Source organism: Ambystoma mexicanum, chromosome 4q (assembly GCF_040938575.1).
Source record: "Ambystoma mexicanum isolate Mex_15411 chromosome 4q, UKY_AmexF1_1, whole genome shotgun sequence".
NCBI classification, from domain to species: domain Eukaryota; kingdom Metazoa; phylum Chordata; class Amphibia; order Caudata; family Ambystomatidae; genus Ambystoma; species Ambystoma mexicanum.
This window is the reverse complement of record NC_090928.1, coordinates 237,283,314-237,310,987: the sequence shown is the minus strand read 5'-3', so window position 1 is coordinate 237,310,987 and position 27,674 is coordinate 237,283,314. Positions and strand designations below refer to the sequence as shown.

At 43.7% G+C, this 27,674-nt stretch overlaps 1 protein-coding gene across 3 annotated transcripts in view; it reads right to left on the bottom strand.

The window, feature by feature from the left end:
- Positions 1–353: 353 nt before the first annotated feature.
- Positions 354–27,674, bottom strand: part of ZC3H6 (zinc finger CCCH-type containing 6) — a 1,150,225-nt gene continuing 1,122,904 nt past the window's right edge. For all 3 annotated transcript variants that reach the window (XM_069607788.1, XM_069607786.1, XM_069607787.1), the window contains one exon: positions 354–8,665. In XM_069607788.1, the coding sequence (XP_069463889.1) occupies positions 7,113–8,665 (1,553 nt within the window). In that variant the 3' untranslated portion in view covers positions 354–7,112. The remainder of the gene's footprint in view (positions 8,666–27,674) is intronic.

Genomic DNA, 27,674 nt, shown 5'->3' with positions numbered 1-27,674 from the left:
AAAGGGTGGCTGGGGTGAAGTATTTCTGAGGCTGCTCTTAGTTTGTTATTTTCTTACCATAACAAAAAATTCCTTATTAAGATGCACTTTGTATGTGAAATCGAATGAGGCCCTTATTTCGTGAACACTATTTGTTGTCTGGTCATGGTTTTCCCATGTCCGCATGAAAGTGCTGAGAAAGTAAAACATTAATATGCCGTCTATTTTATTCACATGGTAATGAGGAGAGAGAAATGTGAAGATATTTTACTGCAAGTAAACTTGCATTGTTGTTGCACACAGCCCTTGTAACTGAACACACCCCTAGAACAACAACATTACCAAATTAAGTATAACACACCTGGAAAAGGTAATTTTCTTGACTAGGTCACTGACTGTATTTTTTAATGTTTTGTTAAAAATCCATAAAAGACAACTAGGAGTTTGCAGATGAATAAATACAAAAGAATGCATATACAAAGCATCTAAATACAAAACACGCTGCAATATATAAACACAATATATGCTACGGCACAAGTTCCGATCCTTTAAATCGAAACTTTAAATAAAAACATTTGCAGAAATAGATTTCTCAGGTGCTTTGCATTTTAACAATATTCTTGTTCGGGGATCATTCAACATTTTCATACAAAGTACAAAGAGCATACCTTCATACATTTCTCTCGAGGATTCCACAAACATTCATAAACGCATACATCGGAAATAATACCATAGCTGTAAACATTGCACTGCATTGTTACAAAAACAGAAACTTTATACATACATTGATCTTTAAATTAAATGACGAGGAAAACAGACAGTTTTTACTTTAACCAAAACATCAACGTAGTACTATTCATAATTTTGTAGGGCTTAAGTGTACATTGCTCATGAAACAGGTTATCCCCTGCCTGTGCAGAAGATTTTTAATTGTCTCTCCAACGCTGAAAATGTTAAATGATCCCTTATGCACGTCACCTTTTTTTCAATATACAACATAGAATAAAATAGCTTTAAAAGAGGATTTCAAAAACAGTTTGTGTCGGTAGCAATACCATATGATATACATATATTTTACACACGGAATACATATTGAATTGATTACATTTCTAAAAAAGTCAAGCCTCCCATGAATTGCATCCTAAAGGAATTCAAAATGTGTGTACACACTAATATGTCTTGGGTGTGTGTGTGATTGATATACAAACACACATTTGGGACAAATGTATCCTCAACACATTGTTATGGTGAATAACTCCAATAAATCTGACATTACAATTTTTACCTAGCAGAACAATATGGCACAAGCAATACATGCATCAGTGGACTGTAATGTTTTCATGCTCTTTTAAGGAAGTAACTGAACAGCTCATTTGCATCTCTGCCTCTTATGTTGAGGAAAGACCCTTAACTGGTACTTACCTGCAAGCATAGGTCTTCATAAATAGGATCATGTTCTCAGTCTTTAGAAAAAGCTTTGCAGTGTGGGGAATTCCAGATAACCACTTTGGAAAATATACTATAAACCTATTTTACTTAATGTTTGTGTTAAACTTTTCTTAAAAGATTTAACCTAGCGGCTTACTGCCTCTCCCCACCTCCCAAAGCAACATGTATATAAACACCTTTTGGCAAACAAGACCACTTATTTGGGCATATTGATGTCCAACAGGCTCTCTCAAAGGATTCAATGCACTTTGTAACAGCTGTGGTTCTATGGACTAAACAGAACGTCTGCTCCTATAAGATTTGAGTTTGACTGCAGGGCACACTCAATTAAGCAGTTTCAGTTACAATTTGAGATTAAAAATTAAAACAATTCAGTTTTCTATGAAAAGTGGTTGTGCAGTGGTAGTATGGTATGAACATATTTAAGAAGCTCATGAAAGAGGACAACAGTTACAGGTAAGTAACTTTCCCTTCTTCATGGTATATCATTTTGAATAAATTAGCAAGGGTATCAACAAACTTATTAAGGAGAAGGGTGATATAAGAGGAAGGGAACCAGTAGCCCAAATAGAATTGAGAGGATGGCAATTGAAAACTTAACCTAGGAGCACTTTTTTTTTAAAAACCAATATTTCCTTAAGTGGGAATATTTTCCCGAGACACTGATCTCCGGAGAAGATTTGAGGCGATTTCAAATTGCATTCATGAGAATATTCTCTAAAAACAATTCTGTGGTAGCTTGAAAGTTAAAGATTGAGTTCTAAGTTGTCTGGTAAAATAATTTAATTTCCCAGATCACAATGAACAGATGAGGATTCATCCTGAAATAGACTGCTAACATAGCAGTTGGTCATGTAATGCTCTGTGCTTAAACAATTGTTCCAACATAGATCATTCTTTGATTATATCTATGAAATACTTCAATAACCTTCATAAGAAGGCTTGTATCCAATTCATCTGCAGAAGTCTGAGAACATAAAAATAGTAAAAGGACTGATTACTGACAAATCAGAAATAACCGTAGTAATTTCTACCCTCAAATCCATAGATCTATTACTGGTTCTGACAAGAGACATATGTCGCTGGTTTTGGCAAAGGTTCTGAACAACATTGCATAAAAGTGTAGGCCCAGCTACTCAGAATAACTGTAAAGCTCAAGGGTATGTTATATGCCTTACATATCAGAATGACGACTTGGGTATGAAAAGCACAAAACAAGAATACAACAATACAATGGTATGCTAGAGAGTACATTTTCTTTAAAATCATGACAAGGTTTGTTGGAATGCCATTGTAATTCCGATCAGAGCAGAACCAAACCACACAAAAATTGACAACTGGTCGAAATGTATCTATTTTGATGTGGAGGGGACCAAGTGAGACAAATGCCATGAAAGCATAACCAAGTATAGCATCCACTATGACCATGTAGAAACACCATATTGAGAAGACTGAAGAAGTGAAAGGGAAAATAAAAATGGAAGGAAAACAATCATAATACATGTAAAATTACTTTTTTTTCTCATTGGAAAAAATGAATGGCGCATTTACAATGACAACCTACACTACAGAAAATGTAAAAAGCAAATCAATAAGTGCACGGAAAACTACTTAAACAGTTAAAAGAATATGAGGTTCAAATACAGGAACGCAGAATCTGCTAAAACCTTTTGAACAGCTCCAGTAAAATCAGATGATCTTAATGACGACAACCAGGTTATAATTCACTGAGGCATACCTCCTAGAATAGCTAGGCCATTGGAACGATAAAGAAAGAAGCTTGAATTGAATTCCTCTCAGAGACTATAACAGCTGAATGTCTGATTGTCAGTAAACATAACTGCAGACCTTAGCTTTCAAAGAAAGATGTTGCAAATATTTTTTTCACAACCCAATAAAAGACTTCAAAGGCAGAAAGGGGACTTGAATGCCTGAGAAAATATGTTACGGAATCCTCTGGTTTATTTCACAACCTGTATGCATTCAAGGGAGTTTCCGAAAAACCTAAAAAAATAAAATTTCAGAAGCTAATCCATCAAGTTGTGCATCGTGTAAGGTGATACCCGATTCATTGCATAGATGCTTATATATCTAGGCGCCATCCATAGAGTAGGCGCCATCCACAGAGTAATAGGTTAAAACACGCAAAATGGTATTTTCGTGCAGTTTTTTAAAAGTATCTTGTAAACTGGATGTAAAGGTAGCGGAACTAGGGAATCAAAGCTATTACTAATCGAGTTTCACACTTCAAACCGTTTTATTCTGGCGGTATGCCAAACATTTTAAGCACTAACAAATGTGGGTCTGTGCATATTCTTTTGGCAGGATGCTGCTTTAACAGTCCATTTTCCCATTTTAAAATCTTGGAAGATATCTTATTGGTGGGAACATCTAAAGTCCTACTCAAATTATCTCTACCTTGAGCAGCCTTGCTTCTTGATGAAGTGTAGCATGGCTGTATTGGCACCTGTAATTTAAATATCACCATCTTTAGGAATGAATGGTGAAGTGTTCAAAGTTGCCCTGAGTCGATACAATTGTTGACCATTTAAGTAGAGCGGCCAAGGAAGTCGATACAATTGTTGACCATTTAAGTAGAGCGGCCAAGGAACACAGGTGTGTTTCTTATCCATTTAAGACAAGTGACTTCAGCATCTTGAAGCACTTTTTTAGCAATTGCATGTTGCTTTCTGTTCATAGGTGACTGAATAAAAGAAAACTGGGAAATGTAAGTTGTTTTAAATGTGGTTTAGGATTGAAAGACATGCTAATCAAACCTCCTATTTACACTAATAAAGCATGCATTTCCTAAACCCATTCAACTCCCAACACAGAAATTTAGGAAAACTCTTTTGGTGTACTTAATCAAAGATTACATATGAATAGGCTTTTTGCTGGGCATTGCAGAAGACCTCCTTATGTTGAGTCTGAAGCAAACTCATACTTGCAGGAGAAAGACTGTGTGCAGAGACATCAAAGCTAAGGCCATCAGACTTTGGTGAAAGATGTCCAATGTATGGACTTTATGAATACTTCTCAGGAAACTGTAATGTAGTTTCACAATTTGACATGGTCACGTTTTATACCATTCAGAAGAGAATATAGCGTAAGAAATCATTTAATTTGTGTACTGGGGAGCACCTTTAAAATGTAAGTTGTATGGAGTCTGGCATGGATAAAGACTTGACAAAAACAAAGATGGAAAATCAGTTATGTCCCTGTGATCTAAGGTCATGTATTAGAAGGTGTGTATCACAAAAGAATGCTCAAATACATTGTCAAAAAAGAAATACTGTTTAATCCCTTGCCTGTACCCATGGATCACTCATACTTTCCAAATTTCCAACCACTTAGATGCTGAAAATCTGCTCGAAATGAAACACTGCAATCAAGACGGCAGTTTGGACATCGGCATAGTCCAAAGGAGATGCTATAACTGCCTCTTCTTTTACACCCACTTACTGAAGCTTTTATTTACTGTTGATGCTTGGACATAGCTGACAAGAAGACGACTGATACTAAAAGGCTTGAACTCGAGAACCACCTGCTTCTTTGTATGTACTCCACAAAACAAGGACATTTGGCAAGAGGCGAATCCCAAAAGGAAACATTTCTTAAAGAAGATGTAGAGCAAAGACAAGGTGAGAACAGATATGTGGTTGGAAGATTTGCTTTTACACTTCACTGCACGGGTCACATTCTTAATGGGCACATCCGACAAGTCCCTGATCAACAGACCGGAGACTACTGATTTTGAAATAAAGACTTTTTAAACTTTACGTGTCTCATGCTAGCTAGTAAGTATCATAATCAACCAGAAAACAGAATATAAATCAAACATTACACCACGTTAAAATATCTATGCCACTGAGGCTTAAAACGTATTCTCAATATTGAGAAAACAAGGTCTATTGTATGCCATTGAAGACAGTCATAGTACGCTCCAGTACCTCAGGAGCAAAAGAATGAAATAATTTCTGCACCAAGGCCACACTTAATGGAATGCTTACACTTAAGAACAATGTACAAAAGTATGCTCTTTGCCTCTCTAGTGTGCCTCGTAAAAGGATGCTTTCACCATTATTGGAAGAATTATTTTCATTCTCAGTGTTGACCAACTACCTCCAAAATAGAGATTCCTCTAATTTCTTGGCATTAACTTGACAACGAACAGTATGACATCAGGTGTAATGACTTACAAGATTGAAAAATAATCAGCCTTTGCCGCAGAGGGAGGAAGACTGATGTAATGCAGGCTACCAGGTACAAAGGTGGGTAAGGGCGAGTGGAGTCACTGATTGTGTTACTTTACTCCTGAACACCTCTTGAGGTTCTTCAGAATGTGTGGCTCTTGACACCTTTCACATGATCTGATGCTTCATGGATACTCTGAAACCTAAGGGCATGGAAGGTTTTGCAGCATAGAAGATGCACCAAAGTCAAGGAAAACACAAACTGCAGAAAGGTGAAGTCAGAAGAAACCTCAAAATGCTGAGGATCGGGGTGCAAAGTTTGTGACCCCATGTTCAATGAAGAACCCTACAAGGCTATCAGAAAGGCACTCAACAGAACATGTCATAGAGGATGGTCATCCCTGCAAATATGGTTGATGTGGAGTCATTGCTTCTTAACATACGACTGCCAAAGACAGCCTCAGCAGAGAAACCCAGATATGCCCTGTCAGAATAGATATACTTAAAACTATGGGGTACTGTTGAATTCCTCCTCGCCAACTAAGGGTCCACCGGACAGCGCATACTGATGTACCCACGGGAACTGTGGTCTTCCGACAATTAGCAAACACATTAAATTATTTTTCAAAAGTGTCACCCCGAGCTACCACCGTTTGACAGGAGTCTGAAGGATTAGGAAAAAAAATCAGGCCAAACAGTATTAAAAGAAAACCTCATCAGAAACGATAACCAAGCTACACAATAAACACGCTGGGAGAGACAAAAATGCCTGAGCGAAGGGTTAACAGCTATGAAAAATGCATCTAAAAAAGATTAGATCATTTAAGTTTATTTTTTAGTGTACTTTTCAAGCACAATTCTGAAATACCCATGACCAATTGAGATTATGCTAAAGCCTATGAATGACTGAGATTCTGGCAGACGTTACATTAGTGTTCTCTTGTATGTATGTACAAGAATGTTTGATAGAGTGTGTTCATATAGGTATGTAGTTTCCCAATTCACTGTGTATGAATACTGATTAGGTATATTTCTTGTTCCAGGTTGGGTTTGGCTTGCTTATTTAGATCTTTACATTTCAACATAATTTTCAATATGTTTTATACAATATTGCTTGAATGTATATACAACCTTACAAAAGCGACAATCTATGTATCCGAGTTATATTTATGAAGACAGCACACGCCAGTTTTATACATCTTAAGAGTTCATTTCATCATATCCTATTTACATTGAAAGTGCCTTATTTATATACTACATGATACATATATATGTTACAATATAGCCGATATTAGTAATCTCTTATTTTCAAAAAATAATATATAGAAAACACCACAGCTTTGCAAACGATAGTATATGCCTCTGCATGTGATTCTGAGATTATTAGCAGCTGAAATGTGTGTCACTTATAATTTAAAAATAAATAAGAGGTAAACCACTTAAGGTAACAAGAAACAGTAATATTAACTGAACAATTTTTGTATTTTCCTTTTAGGTGCAAAAGGGTGAAGCAGTTGGGTCAAAAGTCTTGAAAACGTCTTTTAGTGGTTTATCATCAGAGTCTACATTAGGTTCACCTTGCAAATCTTGCACTTGGTTTGCTTGGCCAGACTGTTTTACTTGCCTTGAGTCACTGTATTGTGGCCTGATTAGTCCTGTTAGAGCTTGCATCGGAAGATTGTGTACAGCTGGGGCAGTTGTGGAGTGTGCCGGGTCAGGTTCTGGCTGACAGTTGCTTGAATTATTCAGTTTATCTGCATCAGGATCCACTGACATTTCTTGAGCCTTCTCAAGATCTGATGGAGTTTTTGAATGCAATGACGCTTCCGCTGTTGAATTAGGCTGAAGTGATGCTTCCAATTTATCGGTTTCATCTTTACCTGTATTTTTTAAAATGCCAGATTTCTTCTGATTCTCCTCAGTCTCAACAAAACTAACCTCGGGGGACTCTAATGATGATGAACTCAGATCTCTAGGGTCGTATAGACTTATACTTCGAAGTATTGAGTTTGGGGATCCCGTTCCTACACCTGCTGAGGACAGCTTGGGTGCATATGGGGGTAAAGCATCGTGATCAGATTTGTCTGCTAATGTTCCAGAGGACAGTGAAGGAGCAGTTCCAGATCGAACTATGCGTGGAAGCAATTTTGGAGGGAGTGAATCCTTTAAAATGCTATGATATGCATCACTGCTGGCAAGCCTATGGAGCCTAGGATCTACATGTTTTTTCAAACGAGGGTCTGTTAGTTTGTTAATGGGCGTGCGAGATTCTGAAGATTGATCTGCTTGGGAAACTCTACTATTCAGAGTGACATTCTTTGCTTTTATGACTAATCGAGGATCGACTGGCATAGCCGTTGGTAAAGCACTGCTTACTAAATTCCTTGATTTGTTAAGTGTCTGGTCTGCTATGAGTGGAGGTAATGGAAGATTTATTGAAGACACCGGATCTGGTTTAGGCAAGGGAATTGGGAGGAGGTCTTCAGGAGCCCAAACAATAACTTTAGCAAAGTTAGGTTTGGTCAAGATAATGTCCTTTTTAATGTGGCTGAACTGTCTCAGCTTGGATCTTGGATCCCTTAACGTTATGCCAGGTAAAGGTTCTAATGGTATTGGAACAGCTTTCTCTCTTAATTCCCTTTCTGTGTCCTCTTCATCATCTTCAAATTCTTTTCGTTTGCCTTTAGATCCAGCGCGAAGTTGATGCTTGTCAAAAACTCCACTAGTCGAGGAGACAGCATGAATTCCTTCTGTATGCTTTAACTTTCTGGGGTCCCGTGCAACACGGGGGTCAGAGCAGACATTGTTTGTAGTTTTTTCTACAGTAGTTCTTACAGGGGACTTTACACCACGGGGGTCAACAACTTGACTTACAACATTTCTCTCTTTAGCAAGTCTTGGATCAGCTGGGGTAAGAAGCACCGGGTCTACAGAATGCTGTTGCTGTTTCCTGATCATCTCCGTTTGTTTAAGGGTTTTTAAAATTGATTTGACACTGCTTCCCTCTTCTTCTTCGCTGCTAGAATACCAGTTTACAGCATCATCTAATAAAGAAAAAGAAGCAATATGCTGGTCAAAAATATAAGTGCATAGCACTAAATACAGCAGTTATGTTCTATTGTTATACAGAGCAGTAATGTTTCAATAACTTTACTTTCACAATAGCACACTTGCAACAGAAAAATATGAATAGGTAATAAAGAAAATTAATGAATTGCCTCTTGGTAATGTTTTTGGTAATGTTTTCTGAAGGATTAGTCAGACCTCCCACAAATTCCTCATCTTTGATATTCTATCAACAGCATATCTGTTTTCTGAAACCTTTTCACCTCTGGGGCACTGCGCAATCTACCCAACACCAATGTGGGCCACATGCCAGACTGGAGGTCGCAGCCAGTGTATATATATGTAACCACTGAACCCCATGATCTCAGTTCTGCCCTTTTTGCCCACAGAACTCAGCAGCTGTGAGATCTGAGAATAGATAAGATGTACAAGCTAGACGCCAAAAGGGGCAGGTTGAGAGGACGTTGAGGAATCGGTGGCAGGAGGACTAATCAATCAGAAGAACAAGTTACTTACAAACTGGTAACATTCTTTTGATTGGATGTTCCTCCAACGTATTCCTCATCTTAGATGTATTCCATCCAGCTTTGCTGCTCTTCGGAAATTTTTTCGGCAGAGAGCGCCATGCATCGATGTCGTCGAGTCGATGGTCCCTCGAAGGCCTCCGTCGAGGGTGATGTCATCGAGTGTATGGTGTATAAGTAGCACGCGCGGCGCCCGTTTGCCTCAGTTCCGTTTTTCCGCAGTATGTTGCGTCGGACATTCGGCGCGCCTCGAGTTCTGTCAAGAAATATAATATAACGAGAAGTAATTATGTCCTCGTCATCGACGCCGACCACGACCCCGAGATCGTTTTTTAAGAAATGCAAGTCGTGCGGCTCAAAAATGTTGATCACGGACCTGCACCGCAAGTGTTTGTGGTGTCTTGAGGAAGGCCACGACATGGAGGCCTGTTCGAAGTGTCAGGCGATGACGGGGAAGGCCTTGCGAGAAAGGAGAGGAAAGCTACAGGTAGGTCGGATGGATCGAAAAGCCTCTAGCGTCGAGTCGAGACCCCATGGGGAAAAATCTCCTCGACGCGAAAGGCATCGATCTTGGTCCCGAAGCGATTCTCATCGCTCGTCGTCTTCGTCGAAAAAGTCGAAGAAACGACGCCATAGGTCTCCCTCCACCTTTTGGCGTCTAGCTTGTACATCTTATCTGTTCTCAGATCTCACAGCTGCTGAGTTCTGTGGGCAAAAAGGGCAGAACTGAGATCATGGGGTTCAGTGGTTACATATATATACACTGGCTGCGACCTCCAGTCTGGCATGTGGCCCACTCCAATCCAAAAGGTACATTTTCCTCCTCGGATCTCTCCTGTTCCTCAAAAATTGAGGTCAAGGATTTGAAAAACTCCTTCCTAGGGAGAGGCTTGAAAACCTTCTCTGAGAGAGGAGGAGGAAGAGGTGTAGTACCAGGCTCTGAAGGAATTACATGTTTTTTTAAACTTTTTCCTTCTCTTTTTCTGGCTGCCCTGGCTTAGTTGGAGCCTTTGGCGTCGACGTCGATAAAGGCGTCAACGGCGTCGATGACATAGTGGTCGTCGACAGGGTCTGCTTCGAGGTGGCCTTCGACGGTTTCCCCTTTGAGGTGTGATAGGTCTCGGACGGCATCGGTGACCTTGAGCGGTGGACTCGACTCGAGTGTTTATCGCTCAGCATCCTGGAAGGTTCCCTAGCCTTCCTTTTACGATCACCCGGGCTCGAGGGCGCGCGAGTGTCGGAGCGATGAGGCTCCCGGCCGGCTTCCGAAGAAGGCACGGACCGAAGCTTCGCCTTCTCAAACACCTCCATCATTTTGACCCTGAATGCTTCCCACTCTTCGGTAGACAAATGTTTTGCGGGGCATTTCATTTTCGGAGACTCGTCTGACGACAAGGTGGAGGGAGACCTATGGCGTCGTTTCTTCGACTTTTTCGACAAAGACGACGAGCGATGAGAATCGCTTCGGAACCTAGATCGATGCCTTTCGCGTCGAGGAGATTTTTCCCCATGGGGTCTCGACTCGATGCTAGAGGCTTTTCGATCCATCCGACCTACCTGTAGCTTTCCTCTCCTTTCTCGCAAGGCCTTACCCGTCATCGCCTGACACTTCGAACAGGCCTCCATGTCGTGGCCTTCCCCGAGACACCACAAACACTTGCGGTGCGGGTCCGTGATCAACATTTTTGAGCCGCACGAGTTGAATTTCTTAAAAACCGATCTCGGGGTCGTGGGCGGCGTCAATGACGAGGACATAATTACTTCTCGTTATATTATATTTCTTGACAGAACTCGAGGCGCGCCGAATGTCCGAAGCAACGTACTGCGGAAAAACGGAACGGAGGCCAACGGGCGCCGCGCGTGCTACTTATACACCCGATGACGTCACCCTCGACGGAGGCCTTCGAGGGACCATCGACTTGACGACATCAACGCACGGCGCCCTCTACCGAAAAAATATCCGAAGAGCAGCAAAGCTGGATGGAATACATCTAAGATGAGGAATACGTTGGAGGACACAATCCACTCGAAAGAACATTATTGAGATGTAACTATTTTGTTCTTCTAATGGATTCATTACTCCCAGATTCTTCCTTTTTGTTAGACTCACAAAGAAGTACATACATCTGGCAGAGAGAGGAGAGCGGATAAGAAATACTACCTACACTAGAAAACTAAGAGGATTGTTTGGCCAAAGAGACTATCTTTCCCGGACGTGTGCAGCAAAGTCAATGCGGCCGCTTCAGAGATGTCCAAAGAGGTGACCCTCTTCTGCGGGGCAGCCACTAGTGCAATATGCCCCAAGGCTCCCAAGCATATCCTTCTTAGCCATATTGTAACATTCTGAGATTATCCATCTTGACAGGGTTTGTTTAGCCAGTGTCCTGCCAGCACAAGCAACAGCTTAACTTAAAGAATCGCGTGTCTGCGGGTCTCCTTTCCTGAGGTCTCTCTTCCAAGACGTAGTAGTTGGGTGCCCGTACCAGGTCCAGCTGATGGAATTGCTTCTCCGTCTTTGAGAGATGAGGCAGATGCAAAAAAAAACAAGAATATGCATCTTCTCAGAGATGTAAATCCGACAAGACCTTGAGCAGGAAGGGCAACGTCACTCTTGCGGAACTGATGGCTACCAGAAAAACAAACTTAAGGGTGAGTAGTCTCAATGAATAAGAATGTAGGGTGTCAAATGGAGATCCCTTAAGGAAAGTCCAAACTAAGTTCCAATCCCACACAGGAACAAGAAACTACCGTGGTGGAAAGCTGGTTGCACAACCCCTGCAAAAAATGCAGAAAGTGGGGGTTGCTCAGGGGACCCTTGAAAGACAAAAAGGGTAGACTCGTACTCCTTCACAGTACCAATCTGCAAGTCTGACTGGGCAAAAAAGGAAGTACTCCAGTACAAAGGAAATTGGACAGATCATAGTGTCCCGACCCCTCCCCAGACAACAAACTGAAAACGTGTACTACCTACAGTCGTAGATACACTTGTTGGCAGATCTCCAAACAAAAAGGAATACATCCAGGAAGTCAACCGAGATGTCCCATTAATTGTACTTAGCCTTTCAGCAGCCAAGCATGAAAGTTCAAGCTGCTGAGGCTTGGATGGAGAAGCCTGCACTTGCCTAATAGGTCTACCCACGTCAGTTGGCACCAGGGAGGGCAGATGGAGATTTTCAGTAGCCCCAGGTACCACATCCTCCGGGTACAGTCTGTAGTGATTAGAATCAATATGGACCAGAACTTTCACTGCCCGAGAACAAGGAATTACTGGGATCGGCGGAAATGAATAGAGGAGTTTAAAGTTCCATTCGACAATGTGAAGGAAATTCCCTGGAGCAGAACTCCTCACATTTTTTGTTTACACTGGAAGCAAAGAGGTCCACTTGAAAAGCCCCCAGAAGGTGAAGTTCTCATCCAGAACTTCCTGGCATAGCTTCCACTCGTGGGAGGGTAAAGTCTGTCTGTTCAGAACGTCTGCTATGATTTTCTCAGTTCTGACTGGAGACATGTTCTTCAGAGCTCAGAATCACATTCTCATTGCTTATCTGCACAAAGGCGATGACCCCACACTACACAGTTTATTGAAGTAGTGCATGGCCATCGTGCGGGTGTAAAGACCAGCACAGCTTGCCCAGCATAGAGGGGAGGAAGGTAGTCCCAGGTCTAGCAGGCGGGCACTCCAGCCCTTCAGGGAAATGTCAATGACCCCAGTCAGTGGAGGCTTGGGCTGACGAAGCAACATCCCTCTTAGAAAGTTGTTTTGCAGAGTCCAAAACACAATACCTCGAGACACACTGGCCAAGACCTGCAAGTGGTTTGACATGTTGTTCTGGAACTCACACCACTGATTTTGAAGTAGCCACTGCACAGAGTGAAAAAATAGATCTAAAAAAGCAATTTATAAATATTGCTCAGAGAAGGGGCACAGCTTGCCAGGAAGGTTGGAGGGGTGAACCTCCCCACCCCCCAAAAGAATGTGGTATTTCTGTTTTTTGCGGGGCAAAATAAATAGGTCTTTTTAGAAATATCACATAGAACCGTAGCGACTGGAGGGACTTCATGTGCAACTGTGCGTCAGGCATCACAAGGACACAGGAGGCCATGACAACACAGAAAGGCGGAGACCAGAACCAGCCTCTGGGAAAGGAATACATGGCATCATCCGTAGGATGCTTCCAGCCCAATCCTCAGGAGAGAAGGCACTTCCCCAGGCGGGTTTCTTTTAGGAAAGATTTTCTTTTTGCTGCTTTCCCTCCAAAGACATCTATGGATATGATAGGTTATTTATAACGTGCTTAATACCCAGAGGTTTTTAAGCGCAGACCAGGGGATCGAACCTGTGGTGCTCAGTGTCGTCTTGCTTCCAAGGCAAGCACGTTGCCCTTGAGCTATCCCCCCCCCTCCAACGTTTTGCTGTTTTTTGGACCATCCTGACTTGTGGAGGCAAATGAAGCCTTTTTACTTCACTTGCCTTACTAAGTCTATCTGTTTTGGGGGCACAGGAGAACTCTGTTCTCCACTGTGAAATTATTGGTTTACTTTACACCACTCTCTTCACCTTACAAAGAGGTTTGGTAGGGTTATTTTGCATCCCTTTAACTTTGTGGTTACTTGCATGATGTGTCCAATTCATGGTGGCAGCAGATTTCTTTCCACAGAGTATCATTTAATTCTCACCTGCCCTTTCACATTTTACCACTTGATGCCTTTTGGGGTACCATATACTCTAAAATGGTCATGCATGAGATTTTTAACTGCCCTTTAGCCAATTGTATTTTGGCCTTTTTCATGCCCTTTCAGGGCCAGATTTGCCATAGATAGTAAGCTCTTCTTTGGGGAAAGTTTCAGTTTTACAGGTAAAGCAGAAGTATGTGTTTGGGGTCATATGTAGGGGCTGGGACTGTCTGGTCCGAGTGCACATCAGTGCCAACGTGTGTCTGTTACTGGGTCGATGTGGTGCCTGAAGGCTGTCCATGATTGACAGCCCATCCCAACTTGAGTGTGCAGATCCGTACCATTAGTGGGCATGAGGCCAACTCCAGTTCGAATCCTGAATAAAAAGAGGATGTTTGCCGGCATTCATCAGATCCTCGTAGGAACCAAGACCCCTACGAAGAGGAGCATCTTGCTGAAGACCCGGAACTCATTGGTACAGCCAACCAGCATTGTCTGCTTCAACTATTCAAACAAAGTACTGCTCCTTTGCTGATCTCCAGAAAGCCTTCATCTGTGCTTTGACTCCTGGATCGGTGGAAAAAACAAGTCTCAACACCTGCTTGAGAATCTGCCCTTCGGAAGCCATCAGAGGTATCCTGGAACCATACTGTAGGCCAACCAGCTACTTTGTGGGCTACCTTGCTGCATCGATCACCATCTAGAGTTCGGTCTTGGTACTGTGCAGACTCTTGACTTTTGAAACAAGAGACCTCTACCTATAGAAGCAGTTCTACAGCATGAGGAGGGCCATTGCAAGACCAGCTTCGTTATTTCCACCACAAGGGTCGACTTAAGCCATTTCTTTGAAGTGGCCATCGCTGATCTCCATTTGCATTATCGACAACGTGGTGGTTCTTTCTTCACCGTTCCCGGCTCATCAAGCTATTCAGTCCTAGGAAACATCTTGCTGGAGTACGTGACCACCAACTAGCAGGACAAAACCTAGACACCCTTCAACAGAACAAGACAAAAGAGTATGAGGGCCCAACGATTTTAGCAGCTGGCAAAGTGATCCTTACCCTGCCCCCCTATTTCCATAGGGGTTAATGGACATACCGTCCTTGCCCTACCTCTCACTTGCCTGACCGTGGACCAGTGGAGTTCTGGTCAAGGTTCTCCAATTAATTCCCCTAAGGTCGTTGGTTTGGGAGCGTGTCTACAAAGAACTTTACTTTCATTGTTCTTCAACTATTGAAACACTTAGATCTGTCTGTTGGGTTTTCCAAAACAGGTTTAGATGCCCTTAAAGCCTCCTAACTCTCTGGAAAGAACGGTATTCAGACTTGTGACTTCAAAAGCACTAGGCCGATTTTTTCTAGCTAGTGGAAAAACTTTTAAAGAGCAGTGCCTTCTTTTTTATAAGGCTTTGCATGGTGTTTCTAACTCATTTATCCTTGCATATTTGTTCTCCAATTCGTTTTACCTATCTTGTTCTTTATGCACTTGTTTTGCTACACTTCAGTTGCTAGGATTGTGATATCTGTGTCCAAAAGTAAAGTGTTAATGATCTGCAGCCAGAGCACCCTAAAAGCGAATGTATTTATAATAGTAGTGTATGTTTTGCGTGATACTAACCAATGTTTTTTAATTGCTAAGCGTTTGCCCAAGTCCTACATAAATATGAAAAATTACCTTCATGGTGATTCAGCTTCTCTTAGTCCAAGCTCTCCCTCCTTCACAAATGGTTGGGAAGGCCTGCATTTGCAAGCGGGCTGGAAATGCTGGCTGCAAATGATAGCTGTCACTCTAAGAAATTCTGATGGGGAAAGGCGGAAGTCACGCGTGCGTCCAACCGGGCGCACACCTTACCCCTATGTCACCAATGTTGCATACCCAGTTCCTGTGGTTGAGCCGATGGCGGTAGAATTAAGTATATGCGTACTGTAGGTGATGGCTGGGTGGGTGTTGTGAATGAGGGAGAGATTGGATTAAGAGAACCTGAATCACCATGAAGAGAATTGTTCATTTCTCTGTCGTCCTGGCTCTGCCGCCTTACCAACTGGTTGGGACCAGACTAAAGACTAAAACACCTTAGAAAAAAGTAAGGGTGAAGGAGACAGCATGTACAGAATTCAGGCAAACAAGTTGCGGAGCACCTCTTGGCTGAATTTTGCATCATTTCTAGAAGATGTATCCATAGCATAGTGCTTGCAAAAAGCAAGCGAGGTAGCCCGGATAGCCGCTTTACAAATGTCTACAATGGGAACATGCCTGGTAAAGGCTACGTATGCTGCCTTGCCGCTAGTATAATGAGTCCGAAGTCTCTGCAGAGTTGCAAGCCCTTTCATGTCGTAAGCCTTGGAGATACACGAGACAACCCATCTGGCGAAGGAAGCTTTAGCTGCCTTATTGCCTGGAGAAGGACCCCCATAAGTAAGGAAGAGCTGGTCTGCTTTTCTAAACAGTATGGTCCTGTCTAGATAAAACTATCAAGTTCTTACAACATTTAGGTTATGTAATGTTTCTTTGGCCGCAGAAGCATGCAGTCTAGGAAGAAAGACGGGAAGAAATATTTCCTGGTTTAAATGAAAGTCCGAAACCACCTTAGGTAGATAGGAGCGGACCGTACGTAGGACAACTTTGTCCTTATGGAACACTATATATGGCTACTAAGAATGCTGTTTTCCAGGTTAGAAGTTCTAATTCACATGAGGCCACAGTTTCAAATGGTTTTTGCATTATGGCTGATACGACCACATCGAGATCCCACTGAGGTGGAGGTTCACGAATAGGGGGATGTAAGCGTAGAAGGCCCTTAAGTGCCCTTTAATGACTTCTTTGGAAAGAGAAAGACTTATGTTCTCTATTCAGGTAAGCACCAATGGCTGATAAGTAGTGTTTGCACGTGTAGACTTTGACATCAGTGGAAACTAGATGAAGCTGACATGATGGTTATATTTTGTTCTGACAAATGTAAATGGAAGAAGGCTAGTTTTTCAGAAACCAAGCCTTCAAGTAATTGAGCGGGGGTGGGGGGTAAAGGACCTGCCCTTTCTGTTGAGTCAAAAGATCTGTCGATGATGGAAGATCTAATAGGGAAGTCCCTGCTAACTGTAGAAGGTCTGGAAACAAGATCTGGCGAGGCCAGAACGGGGCTATTAGAATCATTGTTAGACTGTGACATTTTGAATTTGAGTAATACATTGTGTATTAATGGGAGAGGTGGGAACACAAAATGTGATTTCTCTGCAATGGAGACACAGGGGAAGGGAACGAGTACACCCCAGCTTGTTGCTATAAAACATTGTACCAATATTGTCTTTCCTTGAAGAGAGGGAAGAAAAGATTTCAGAGCGAAAAATATGGCTCCTAGTTCCAGGACATTTATGTGGCCTTTCTTTTCCTGAGAGGACCAAAGACCATGAGCTTTTAGACTTGGACAATGGGCTCCCCAACTGTACTCTGAAGAGTCGTTTATGACTATTTGATGAGGAGGAGGTTGAAAAGGAAACTCAATTAACAGGTCCTCTGGGGAGTTCCAGAGTAGTGAGCCTTGAAATTGTTTTGGGACTTGAATTATTTCCTGGGAATCCAGAAGCTGGTTCCAGTTGCGAACAAGATTCCACTGGACCGTTCTCATATGGAGCCTTGCAAAGGGAACTAAGTTTATGCAAGAGGCCATAAGGCCCTAGAGCCTTTGAAACTAACAAGCTGTCAGTGTGTGTTGGGTATTCAACTTTATGATGGTTTGTTGAATGGCTTCTACCCTTTCCAGTGGTGGAAAGGCTTTGAGTAGAGTAGTATCTATGACTTCTCCTAGGAATTGGATCCTTTGTGAAGGAAAGAGCTAGGATGCTGTCGCATTTATGGAGAACCCCAGCTTGAAAAAGAGTATGGCATGTTAATTGCATCTTCTGAAGCAATTCCTCTGGAGACTGGGCCTTGAGAAGTCAGTCGTCTAGGTAAGGGTATAGATGGACTGACCTTAACCAAAAGGTAGGCTGCCACTAATGCCAGAACATTTGTGAAAACCCTGGGTGCAGAATTTAGCCCAAAGGGAAGACATGTGAACTGGTAATGAGACCTTCCTATTGTGAATCTCAGGAACTGACGGTGATGTTTGTAGATGGGGATGTGAAAATAAGCATCCTGTAAATCTACAGATGCCATCCAATCATTTGGATGAAGAAAAGCCAGAATCTGAGGAATGGTCACCATGTGGAAGGTTTCGATCGGCAGAAATTGGTTGAGGTCTGAAAGGTCCAGAATTGGACGGATCCCACCATATTTCTTTGGGATCAGAAAGTAACTAGAGTAAAATCCCTGACCTACTTCCTCATGAGGAACCAATTCTATTGGCCCTAAGAAAATCAGTTCTTGGATCTTTTCCAGGAGTTCCGGGGATGATTTTTTGAGATTTGGAGGAAAGGAAGGTGGAATAGCCGGAAGGGCGAGATGATAACCATGGGGAATAATATTCAGCACCCATTCCTCTCGAGTAATGGTTTTCCAAAAGGGGAGGGAGTTGGAAAGTCTTCCTGCTACCGGGGATGTATGGTCCTTGATGATAGTAGGAGTAGAAGGTATGTACATGCCCGGAAGGAAGTCAAATAGACTTCTTTTGCTCTTGAGCAGAATTTGAGGAAGGGGAAGGTCCTGACTTAGACTTGGATCTATATCGTCTCTTTAGAGTAATAAGACTTAGCAGAAGTGGCAGAACCACTGTTTGTTTGAGGACGTGGTTTAAATGACTTAAAATTTTGGTGATATGGTTGTTTGGCCGAAATTGAGCTAAGGGTCTTAGCTGCTGTGACAGTGGCCTACATTTCTGGAGAACCTCATCTGTGGATGGATCAAACAGTGTTTTGCCATTGAATGGAAGGTCAAGCACTTTCTCCTGGTTATCTTGGTGGAGGGAAGAGGCTGATAAATATGCATGCCTACGCATGCAGACTGCACTATTGACCGCTCTTGCTGTTTTGCCAGTGAGGTTTTTGAACACTTGCAGCTGCTGGATCGCAGCTTCTCTACCCTCTGAAATCCGGAAGGAAAATTATCTGCAGCCTCCTGAGAGAGAATGTCCGCAAAGCGTTCAAGATTCTCACAGTTGAGGATATTAAATCCTGCCAACACTGCAGCTGTGTTAACCTGCCTAAGTTGTAAGGTAGAGTTAGCATGAGACTTCTTACCTCGAGTATCCCATGCTTTAGCGTTTTTACCAAGAACTGAAGCTGGAGAAGGAGAAGGGCCTTTGTGCCGAGGGCAGCTGAGAATACCGCAGATTGAGCCTGAAGATTACCATGCGTATGAAGGGTTCATCCTTTGGCACCATGCATTTATTATCTAGGGCATTGGAGATGTGTGGATCTGAACAAGGATTTTCCCAACGAGCTAGAGCTTGTTCTATAACACACAATTCCATGGGAAGTGGAACTTTCGACTGCTGAGGTTGCAGTTTACCAAAAACACCATCTGTTTCAGGCGTATCCTTAGGGAGGATTTCTAGTGCCTGCATGGCTTTAGTCACAATGTCATGAAACACCTTAGATGCTGACTGAGTGGTGTCGACATCGGAATCTGAGTCAGAGTTCTTGGAAAGTTTCTGTTTTTTGGGTGGAGGGGCAGAGTCCTCGGTGTCCACTGATACCGGAATTGGCTCAGGAATAGGATCAATGGGTACCGATCCCTGAGGTAAAACAGGTGACATTTTGTCTTTGATGCGTTGAGCCAGAACTTCTAGGAAGCACTCAGAAAGCATGGTTTCCAGCACAGTATTGGTGATGTTGTTCGCCATGTGGGAGGGGCTAGGTTGAGAGTCCATTAGTGCGATAGGAGAAGTAGAAGAGTCAAACCTATTAGGCGTTTGGTTAAAATTATAGATGTTCAACACCACGGGTCTAGGCACCTGGATATTGGTGAGGACCAGCTGGGGTCCAAGTTATGCAGGTAGGTTGACCCAAATTGTCATGAGACTGAGGAGAAAATTGGGGCACAATGTGAAGTGAATGAACTCTCACAGGGTGTTAAATGATTGTTCCGGTGGAACTGTAAAACATGTTGACACATCAATGTCTTCCTAGTCACAAATTAGAGTAGAATTATCCTTCTGACTCTCTGATACCGGGTCCGAGACAGATGCCACGGGAGATTTTTTCATTTTGTGCTTTTTTGGAGAATTTGGTACTGGACTAGATCTTGAATGAGAGTGTGTATGCCTCTTTGGAGAGGACTTATGTGATTTCTTCGCTACTGAGGAGCTTGAAAGCTCAACTGCGGTAGTAGAGGGTAAACCTTTTCCTTTTCGGTACCAAAGTACCAGAAGCTTTACATGCAGAAGCAGACTTGGCTTTATCCGGTACAGGGAAATCGGAGTGGACTGAATGAACCTCAGAGGCGTGGGCCTTGCCTGTTCGGCTTACCGAGGCAATAGAGGGTGTTCCCAGTACCATCGTTATTTTGTCTGGTGTAAATAACTCCTCCGGTACTGGGCGGGTCTTCCTAGACACTTTCCCAACAGGAGGTACTTACGCTTTCCCACGCAGAGGTACTTGCAGGTGAATAGTCCCGGGGTTTCCCCCTGAACGGTTCTACGAAGACCCCAGAGCTGAGGAGGCAGTCTTCCCTTGGGTACCGACTCTGGTGCCGAAACTAGTACCTCACATGAAGGTGTAGTCCCCCTGTTACCGATGTCGGCCTCCCTCCTTTTCCGAACGAAGTCCTCAGTCGTCTTCGGTACCGGTCCCAGCTGTGTCATGGAGAAAAGACGAGTCTGCAGAGACCTCGGGTGAATCCCACAGCATTAGACGCAGGTACTCACTGGGTGATGTATACCCAAACAGTGGAAGCAGGCATGATAGGGAGTGGCTGCAGAGAAATGCTTCCGGCAAAGGATGCACTGCTTGAATCCAGTCGCAGCCATCTTTGGTACCGGTCTCAGCTGTGTCATGGAGAAAAGACGAGTCTGCAGAGACCTCGGGTGAATCCCACAGCATAAGACGCAGGTACTCATTGGGTGATGTATACCCAAACAGTGGAAGCAGGCATGATAGGGATTGGCTGCAGAGAAATGCTTCCGGCAAAGGATGCACTGCTTGAATCCAGTCGCATACGGCATGCGTAGAGGGAGGCATCACGACTAGAAAAAATTAAAATGAAGAACCAATCACTAAAAAATAGGGATGGAAAACAAAAACAAACGCCCAAAATTCTGACTCGCCCAGTAGGGGAAAAAACAGGAAATGGGTGTGGAACGTTGGTGACGTAGGCCCTTCCCCTTAAACATTTCTTAAAGTGACAGCCATCCTTTGCAGCCAGCCTTTCTGGCCCGCCTGGGCATGCATGCGTTCCCAACCAGTTGGGCAGGAGGGAGAGCCAGGATGACAGAGAAACATTTATTTTATACATTCTACCTAACTTGTATTGTTAAGTGTGCTCTGTGTGTGCTTAACTGAACCCTTCACCAATCTCACAATCTCCCAAGTCTAAGCCTTGCAGCTCCGTCACACTGCCCAGAGTCTTTCCCTGTTCACCAGAATAGGGGACCCCACTGAAATTATCCACATGGCTGGTTCTGAAAATTAATCTTGACAATTGGTGCTCAGCTGTAAGGATACAGTGATTGGTACTCCGTGAAGATGCACAGAGGGATCTTGTAGTGCATGTTAAGCAGAACTCTTTAAAAGTCTTAGGCCTGTAAAAGTGCTATTACTGCTACATTTATGCAAACCTACACTAATGAAACCTCTTCCGTGCACAAAGTAGAAGCTTGTCAAAAACTTTGTTTTGAGAAAGGTTTACCTACTTTTGGTACAAAAGCAGAGTTGGTGCAGAGAATTATGAATCTGTGCAGACGGACATGGCCTAGCAGTTCGGGCTGGCCTGCTCCCATTGGTGACAGTACCTGACTGATTTGCATACGACTGGACCCCTTTTACAATGGTGCAGACTAGCTAAAAAACGGTGGTGTGGAATGTTGCCCAGAGCAGTGCCAGTGGTTCAGATTTATTCTAAACCTTCCACCCACCACTTTTTCGGTTAGAGAATCATGGAGAACCAGACATCTAGAAAAAGTGCATTGCCTATGTGTAGTGGTATTAATGTTGGTGCAGGTCCAATTGGTAGCAGGCCTTCAAATGTTGCTGCTAATGACAACGGTACAAGTGATCATTCTTATGATGGTGAATCTTTTAATGCAACTCGTACTCCCACGAATACTGTTGATGCTGAAGCTTTATTTGACCGTGAGAAAGCAAAGTTAAGGCTAAAGGAGATGGATTTGTAGAACAAGGTGGTTAAATTGGAGTCACATAAAGTGGAGAAAGAGAAGGATAGAGCATTTCAGCTAGCGCTTGCAAGACCGAAGGCGGTGCAGGGGGTTCGTACCTCCTCCAGATGGTCTCGAAATGGTTCTGGGCTCTCCCCTCATCCTATGTTTCCTAAGAATCTGTTTTGTGTGTATGATCAAAATAACGATATAATAGAACATTTAACTGCATTTGAATTGGTTTGTTAGTGCAAGGAGTTGAGACTGATGAGATTGCTTGGCTTCTCAGCAGGCTTCTTCAGAGTGGGCACAGTGCCATTGTGGATTTGCCTAAAGCCGGCACAAAATATTTCAATAAATTTAAACAGGCTCTGCCCTTAAATGCTGGGAAAGCTCCTGCAAATACTTGAAGAGGTATAGAAACCACAAAAAACAAGGAAAAGATCACTTGAGTCACCGATGTGAATTATGCAGGAGGGCTGAAAGCCATAAGGTAACCATGTTTGCTGGCAGGATGAATCTGGTCATGCTGGAACTCATTTCTGCTTCTCGTTCCCCAGAGCTTAAGCAACATTTTGCAGTTTCCAAGGAATTGGATCCTAAGAAGAACAAATTACTCACCTCTCTGTAAATGTTCTTTCTGATGGATGTTCCTGCCAGAGATTCCTCATCTAGGATATCCATATATATACCAGTGCAGCTTTTCTTCTGAAACTTTTCTGTCGCACGGCTCCACATCATATCCATCCAACGCCTATACGCACCCCTCGCTGGAAATGAAGTCCGGGATAGTGTAAGTAGTGCCAACGCGCCACATGACCTTGGTTCCAATCTTTTTCCCTAGCACTCTGACACTGAGGGACCATAGAACCAATGGTGTACTAGCTTCCTGCAAGAGGTGCAGGTAGGGAGGGCGATGAGGAATATGTGGCAGGAACATCCATCACAAAGAAAATAACTGCCACAGATTCTCTCATCAATGATAGATTTGCAAAGCAGTACATAATCTGGAGGAGGGAGGAAAGCAAGGTCACCACCTAAACCAAAAAACTTGGAAGGACTGCCCTACCAAAACGAGCATCCTGGCATGCAAGCAAATCCAAGCAGTCATGCTTAGAGAGCATGTGCAGGGACGCCCATGTTGCCATCTGGCAAATGTCCAGGACAGGAACCCCTCTCGGCAGGCCAGAGGTGGAAACCACTCCTCTGTTAGAATTATCTCTGATACACTCAAGTACATTCTTCCCAGACAGATCGTAGCATTCTGAGATGCAGAGAATGATGTACTCTGACAGGGTCTGATTGGTCACAGCCCTGGCAGCACGAGCACTGGTGTAACTAACAAAAGGCTGGCCATCCTTCCTAGCCTCTCTAGTCCGAGAGACTTAGAACTTAAGAGCCCGTACCAGGTCCAGTCGATAAAATCATTCCTTTGTCTTGGAAGGGTGAGGCTGAGGGAAGATGGATCTTCTGAGAGAGATGGAAATCCGAGACCACCTTTGGCAGAAAGGAGAGTCTCACTCTCAAAGTCCCCTGCTCTTTGGAAAAAAACAATCTGGAGGTAAAACAGACAAAGCATGGAGCTCTTGCACCCGGCCTCGGGGAAGTGATGGCAACCAGGAAAAGCACCTTAAAGGTGAGCAATCTAATAGAACAGGAATGAAGGGGCTAAACGGATCATCCATAAGAAGAACAAATTACTTACCCCAGGTAATATTCTTTCGACTGGATGTTCCTCCCACGTATTCCTCATCTTTGATACTCAAGTCTGCTTGTAGCTTGCTTTGGAAACATTTTTCACAGTATTGGGCATCTTGCGGCACCGAGTCGTGGTTCTCAACGGCCTCCATCCTGTCCTCGGCTGTGACGTTAATATGACATGGATTACTTACCGTAATAGCATTTCTGATGATTTTATCTGCTTAGATTCACATGCTGTGCATATAGTCCCACATCTAGTGGTAACCGCAGAGTATTGCATCTTGTCTTTTGAGAATTGAACGGGGACGTCGACATGGGCGTGCCTGTAACACTATCCCTAACGTAACGTGTAGTGTACCCAAAATCCCTCACGCTTCGATATCCCTCCAATTGTATTTGTTCTGCCGTGAGGGAGCCTTATGACTATCTTAAGTGATTACAGAAAGAGAGAAGTAGTAGTAAGATGTCTATGTTCCTTCCATCCAAGAGGGGAGGAAGGGTGGGCGCATGGGAATCTAAGCAGATACAATAATCAGAAATGCTATTATGGTAAGTAATGCATGTCTTCTGATGCTTGTGAACCTGCTTAGAATCACATGCTGTGCATAGACTAGCGAGCAGTACCTGGAGTTGGTGGTGTGATGTGAGAGGGAACAGTAGTGAAAAGATGTCTTAGTACTGCTTGTCCCACCTGAGAATCAGACCAAGAACAAGTGTCTAGGCAATAGTGTTTTGTAAAAGTGTGTACAGAACCACAGGTTGCCGCTTTGCAAATGGACTCGAGAGGAACATTATACAATGAATGGTATGGAAGCCCCAGTTCCCCGAGTAGTGTGTGTGTGTGTGTGTGTGTGTGTGCTCTAGGCTTGAAGGCCAGATCTCTCTTGGCAAGAGTGTGATGCAATTGACAATCCACCTTGAGATGGTCGATTTAGAGAGAGGGTCACCAGCCGCCACTGAAACAAAAAACTGGTTTGTTTTCCTTAGTGGTTTAGTTCTTTCCAGATAGTACATGACTGCCCTGCGCACATCCAGTGTGTGTAGGCTTATTTCCACCACGCTAGTAGGATTCTGGAAGAATGTGGTAGTTTTATTGACTGGTTCAAATGAAACATTAAAATGAATTTGGGCGCAAACCGTGGGCGAGTGCGCAGAACCACCTTATCTCTGTGAATTGAAACTGCCTGTAGTTCACTGACTCTCCTTATTGAAGTGACTTCCACTAGGAAGGTGGTCTTGTAAGTGAGTGCTGTGAGGCTTGCCTTGTGCATAGGTTTAAAGGGAGACCCCATAAGTCTGGTTAATACCACATTTAGGTCCCATCAGGGATCTGGGTTAGAAATAGGGGGATTAATTATTTTAACCCCTTCCATCAAAGCTTTGATTACTGGGATTTTCCACCAGGGCACCTTTCGCTGGGACGTGGTATAGGCTGAAAGTGCAGCTAAGTGGACCTTCAGATAATTAAAAACTAGACCCGAGTCTAGTAAGTGCGTCAGGTTAAGTACAATATGAGAAGAAGAGCAGTCAATGGGAGTGATGCTCTTTGAATTGCACCAGATGATGAAGCATTTCCATTTATTGGAGTAGCAATGTCTGGGGTTAGGCTTTCTTGCTTCTCTAAATATATACATGCATCTCTGAGGAAGTTGGAGATGCCCGAACTCTATGAGCTCAGGAGCCCGGCCGCTAAATTGAGAGTCTGCGGGCATGGATGAACTGTTTCCCCCTTGTCCTGAGATAGCATGTTGTATGTGCAAGGTAGTTTCATCGGAGGAGAGAGCGACATCTCCATCAGATGGGAGAACCAGGGTTGGCGGGCCCACATCAGGGCCACCAATATCATGGTGACTGGTTCCCGGTGCATCTTGTGCACAATCTTGTTGAGTAGAGGAGTCGGGGTTAGGGTAGGGGGAGCAGAAACAAATTTCCCTGACCATATTATCCAGAAACCGTTCACGTTCGATCGGTTCTGAGGGTACCTGGAGGTGTAATCTGGGCATTGTGAGTTCTCCAGAGTTGCGAACAAGTCGATCTCTGGGAAGCCCCATTCTGCGAAAACCTTGGAGACAATGTCTTAGTGTAGTCACCATTCGTACTCGAAGGATAATGGGAAGTCTCTGCTTAGCACGTCTGCCAGAAGATTGAGTTCCCCTGGAACATGTTGAGACAGTAGGAGCATCCTGTGTTTGAGAGCCCACTTCCAAATGTTCTGGGACAGTTTGGATAGCCCTGGAGAGTGAGTGCTCCTTGCTTGTTCAGGTAGTACATGGCTGTGGTGCTGTCCGTGAGGACCAGTACTGTCTTTCCCCGCAACTGTGTCTGAAAAGTCTTCAGAGCTTTGAACACCGCTAACAGCTCCAACAGGTTTATGTGGTTGGATGCCACTGCTGGGGACCAAACGCTGTGGGCTGTCTGCTGAAGGAGGGGAGCCTCCCACCCCGTGAGAGATGCGTCCGTCGTGAGAGTGGCTTCTACTGCAGGGGTGGTGAAGGTTTTCCTCTTCAGAAGATTTTCCCTCGTCCACCACTGCAGAGAGAGACCAAAGGCTGCCAAGACAACCGCCAGATCGTCCCATTGTCCGCTGGCCTGACATCACTGGCCGTTGAGCCACTCTTGCATGGGGCGCATGCGCAAACGTGCATGAGGGACCAAGTATATGCAGGACGCCATCATTCCTAACAGTCGCATGGCCTTGCGTACCGTCACCTCTCGACCGGCTACATACTGAGGGATCTGAAACAGCATATTTTGAACACTCCCGTCTTGTGTCCGAATTAAGGCCCCCAGAAACTGCTTGACTTGAATGGGGTCTAGGCTGGATTTCTGCTTGTTTTTGGAGAATCCCAGGCTGATGAGTAGGTTCATCGTCTTTTGGGTGTTTGACAGGCATGTTCCGTAGGAATCCCCTGTTATGAGCCAGTGGTCGAGGCAAGAATATACTGGGATGGACTGCCTGCGCAGGTGAGCTGCTGCAACTGCCAGTACCTTTGTAAATACCCTTGGGGCTGAGGCAATGCCGAAGGGGAGGAACTTGAATTGATAGTGTTTGTCCTCTATCATGAATCTTAGGTATTTCCTGTGTGCTGACAACATTGAAATAAGAAAGTATGCATCTTTCATGTCCAATGTTTCCATGTAATCCCCTTGCGTTAGCAGAGGGATTACCTCTTGCAGTGTTTCCATCCGAAACATTTGTGGTTTGACAAATTTGTTCGCTAGGTGCAAGTCTAGCACAGGGCGCATGGTGAGATCCTTTTTGGGAACAAGGAGGTACACTGAATAAATAATTACAAGTTACTCACTGTAGTGACTAACATGCTCTTTTTTTTTTTAAACAATTTTTATTAATTTTTACAACACACCAACCATAACCAACACATTAGGCATTTCCGTTTACCAGCATCATAGGTTGCATTCACATGTTTTTCAATGCCATCTTCCCCCCCTCCCTCCCCTTTAACTCGAGCTTCCACTTCAGTGCCTTAAGTTTAGTTTCTCTTGGGCTAGTCCCCTTCACAGCTCTTGGACGTATCATATTCACTGGATTCAATATGGGAGGACCAGACAGTGTGGCCACCATTTGTCTCCATGCTATCAGAGGTCCCGCTTCCTCCTCCCCTCCTCTACTGACCGCTTTGTGCCATGCTGCTGCCTCAGCGTCTGTCCATTTCAGGAGATCATTCCACCACGCCTCTAATCTAGGTCCATGGTCTGCTTTCCAACCCACGGCGATTCTCCTTTTGGCCAGGATGTAGGCCAGGTCTTTTAGTTTACTAATATGTTTTAGATTGCGTGGTCTGGTAAATCCCTCATCATGCAAGCCCATACCCATTCCACCTC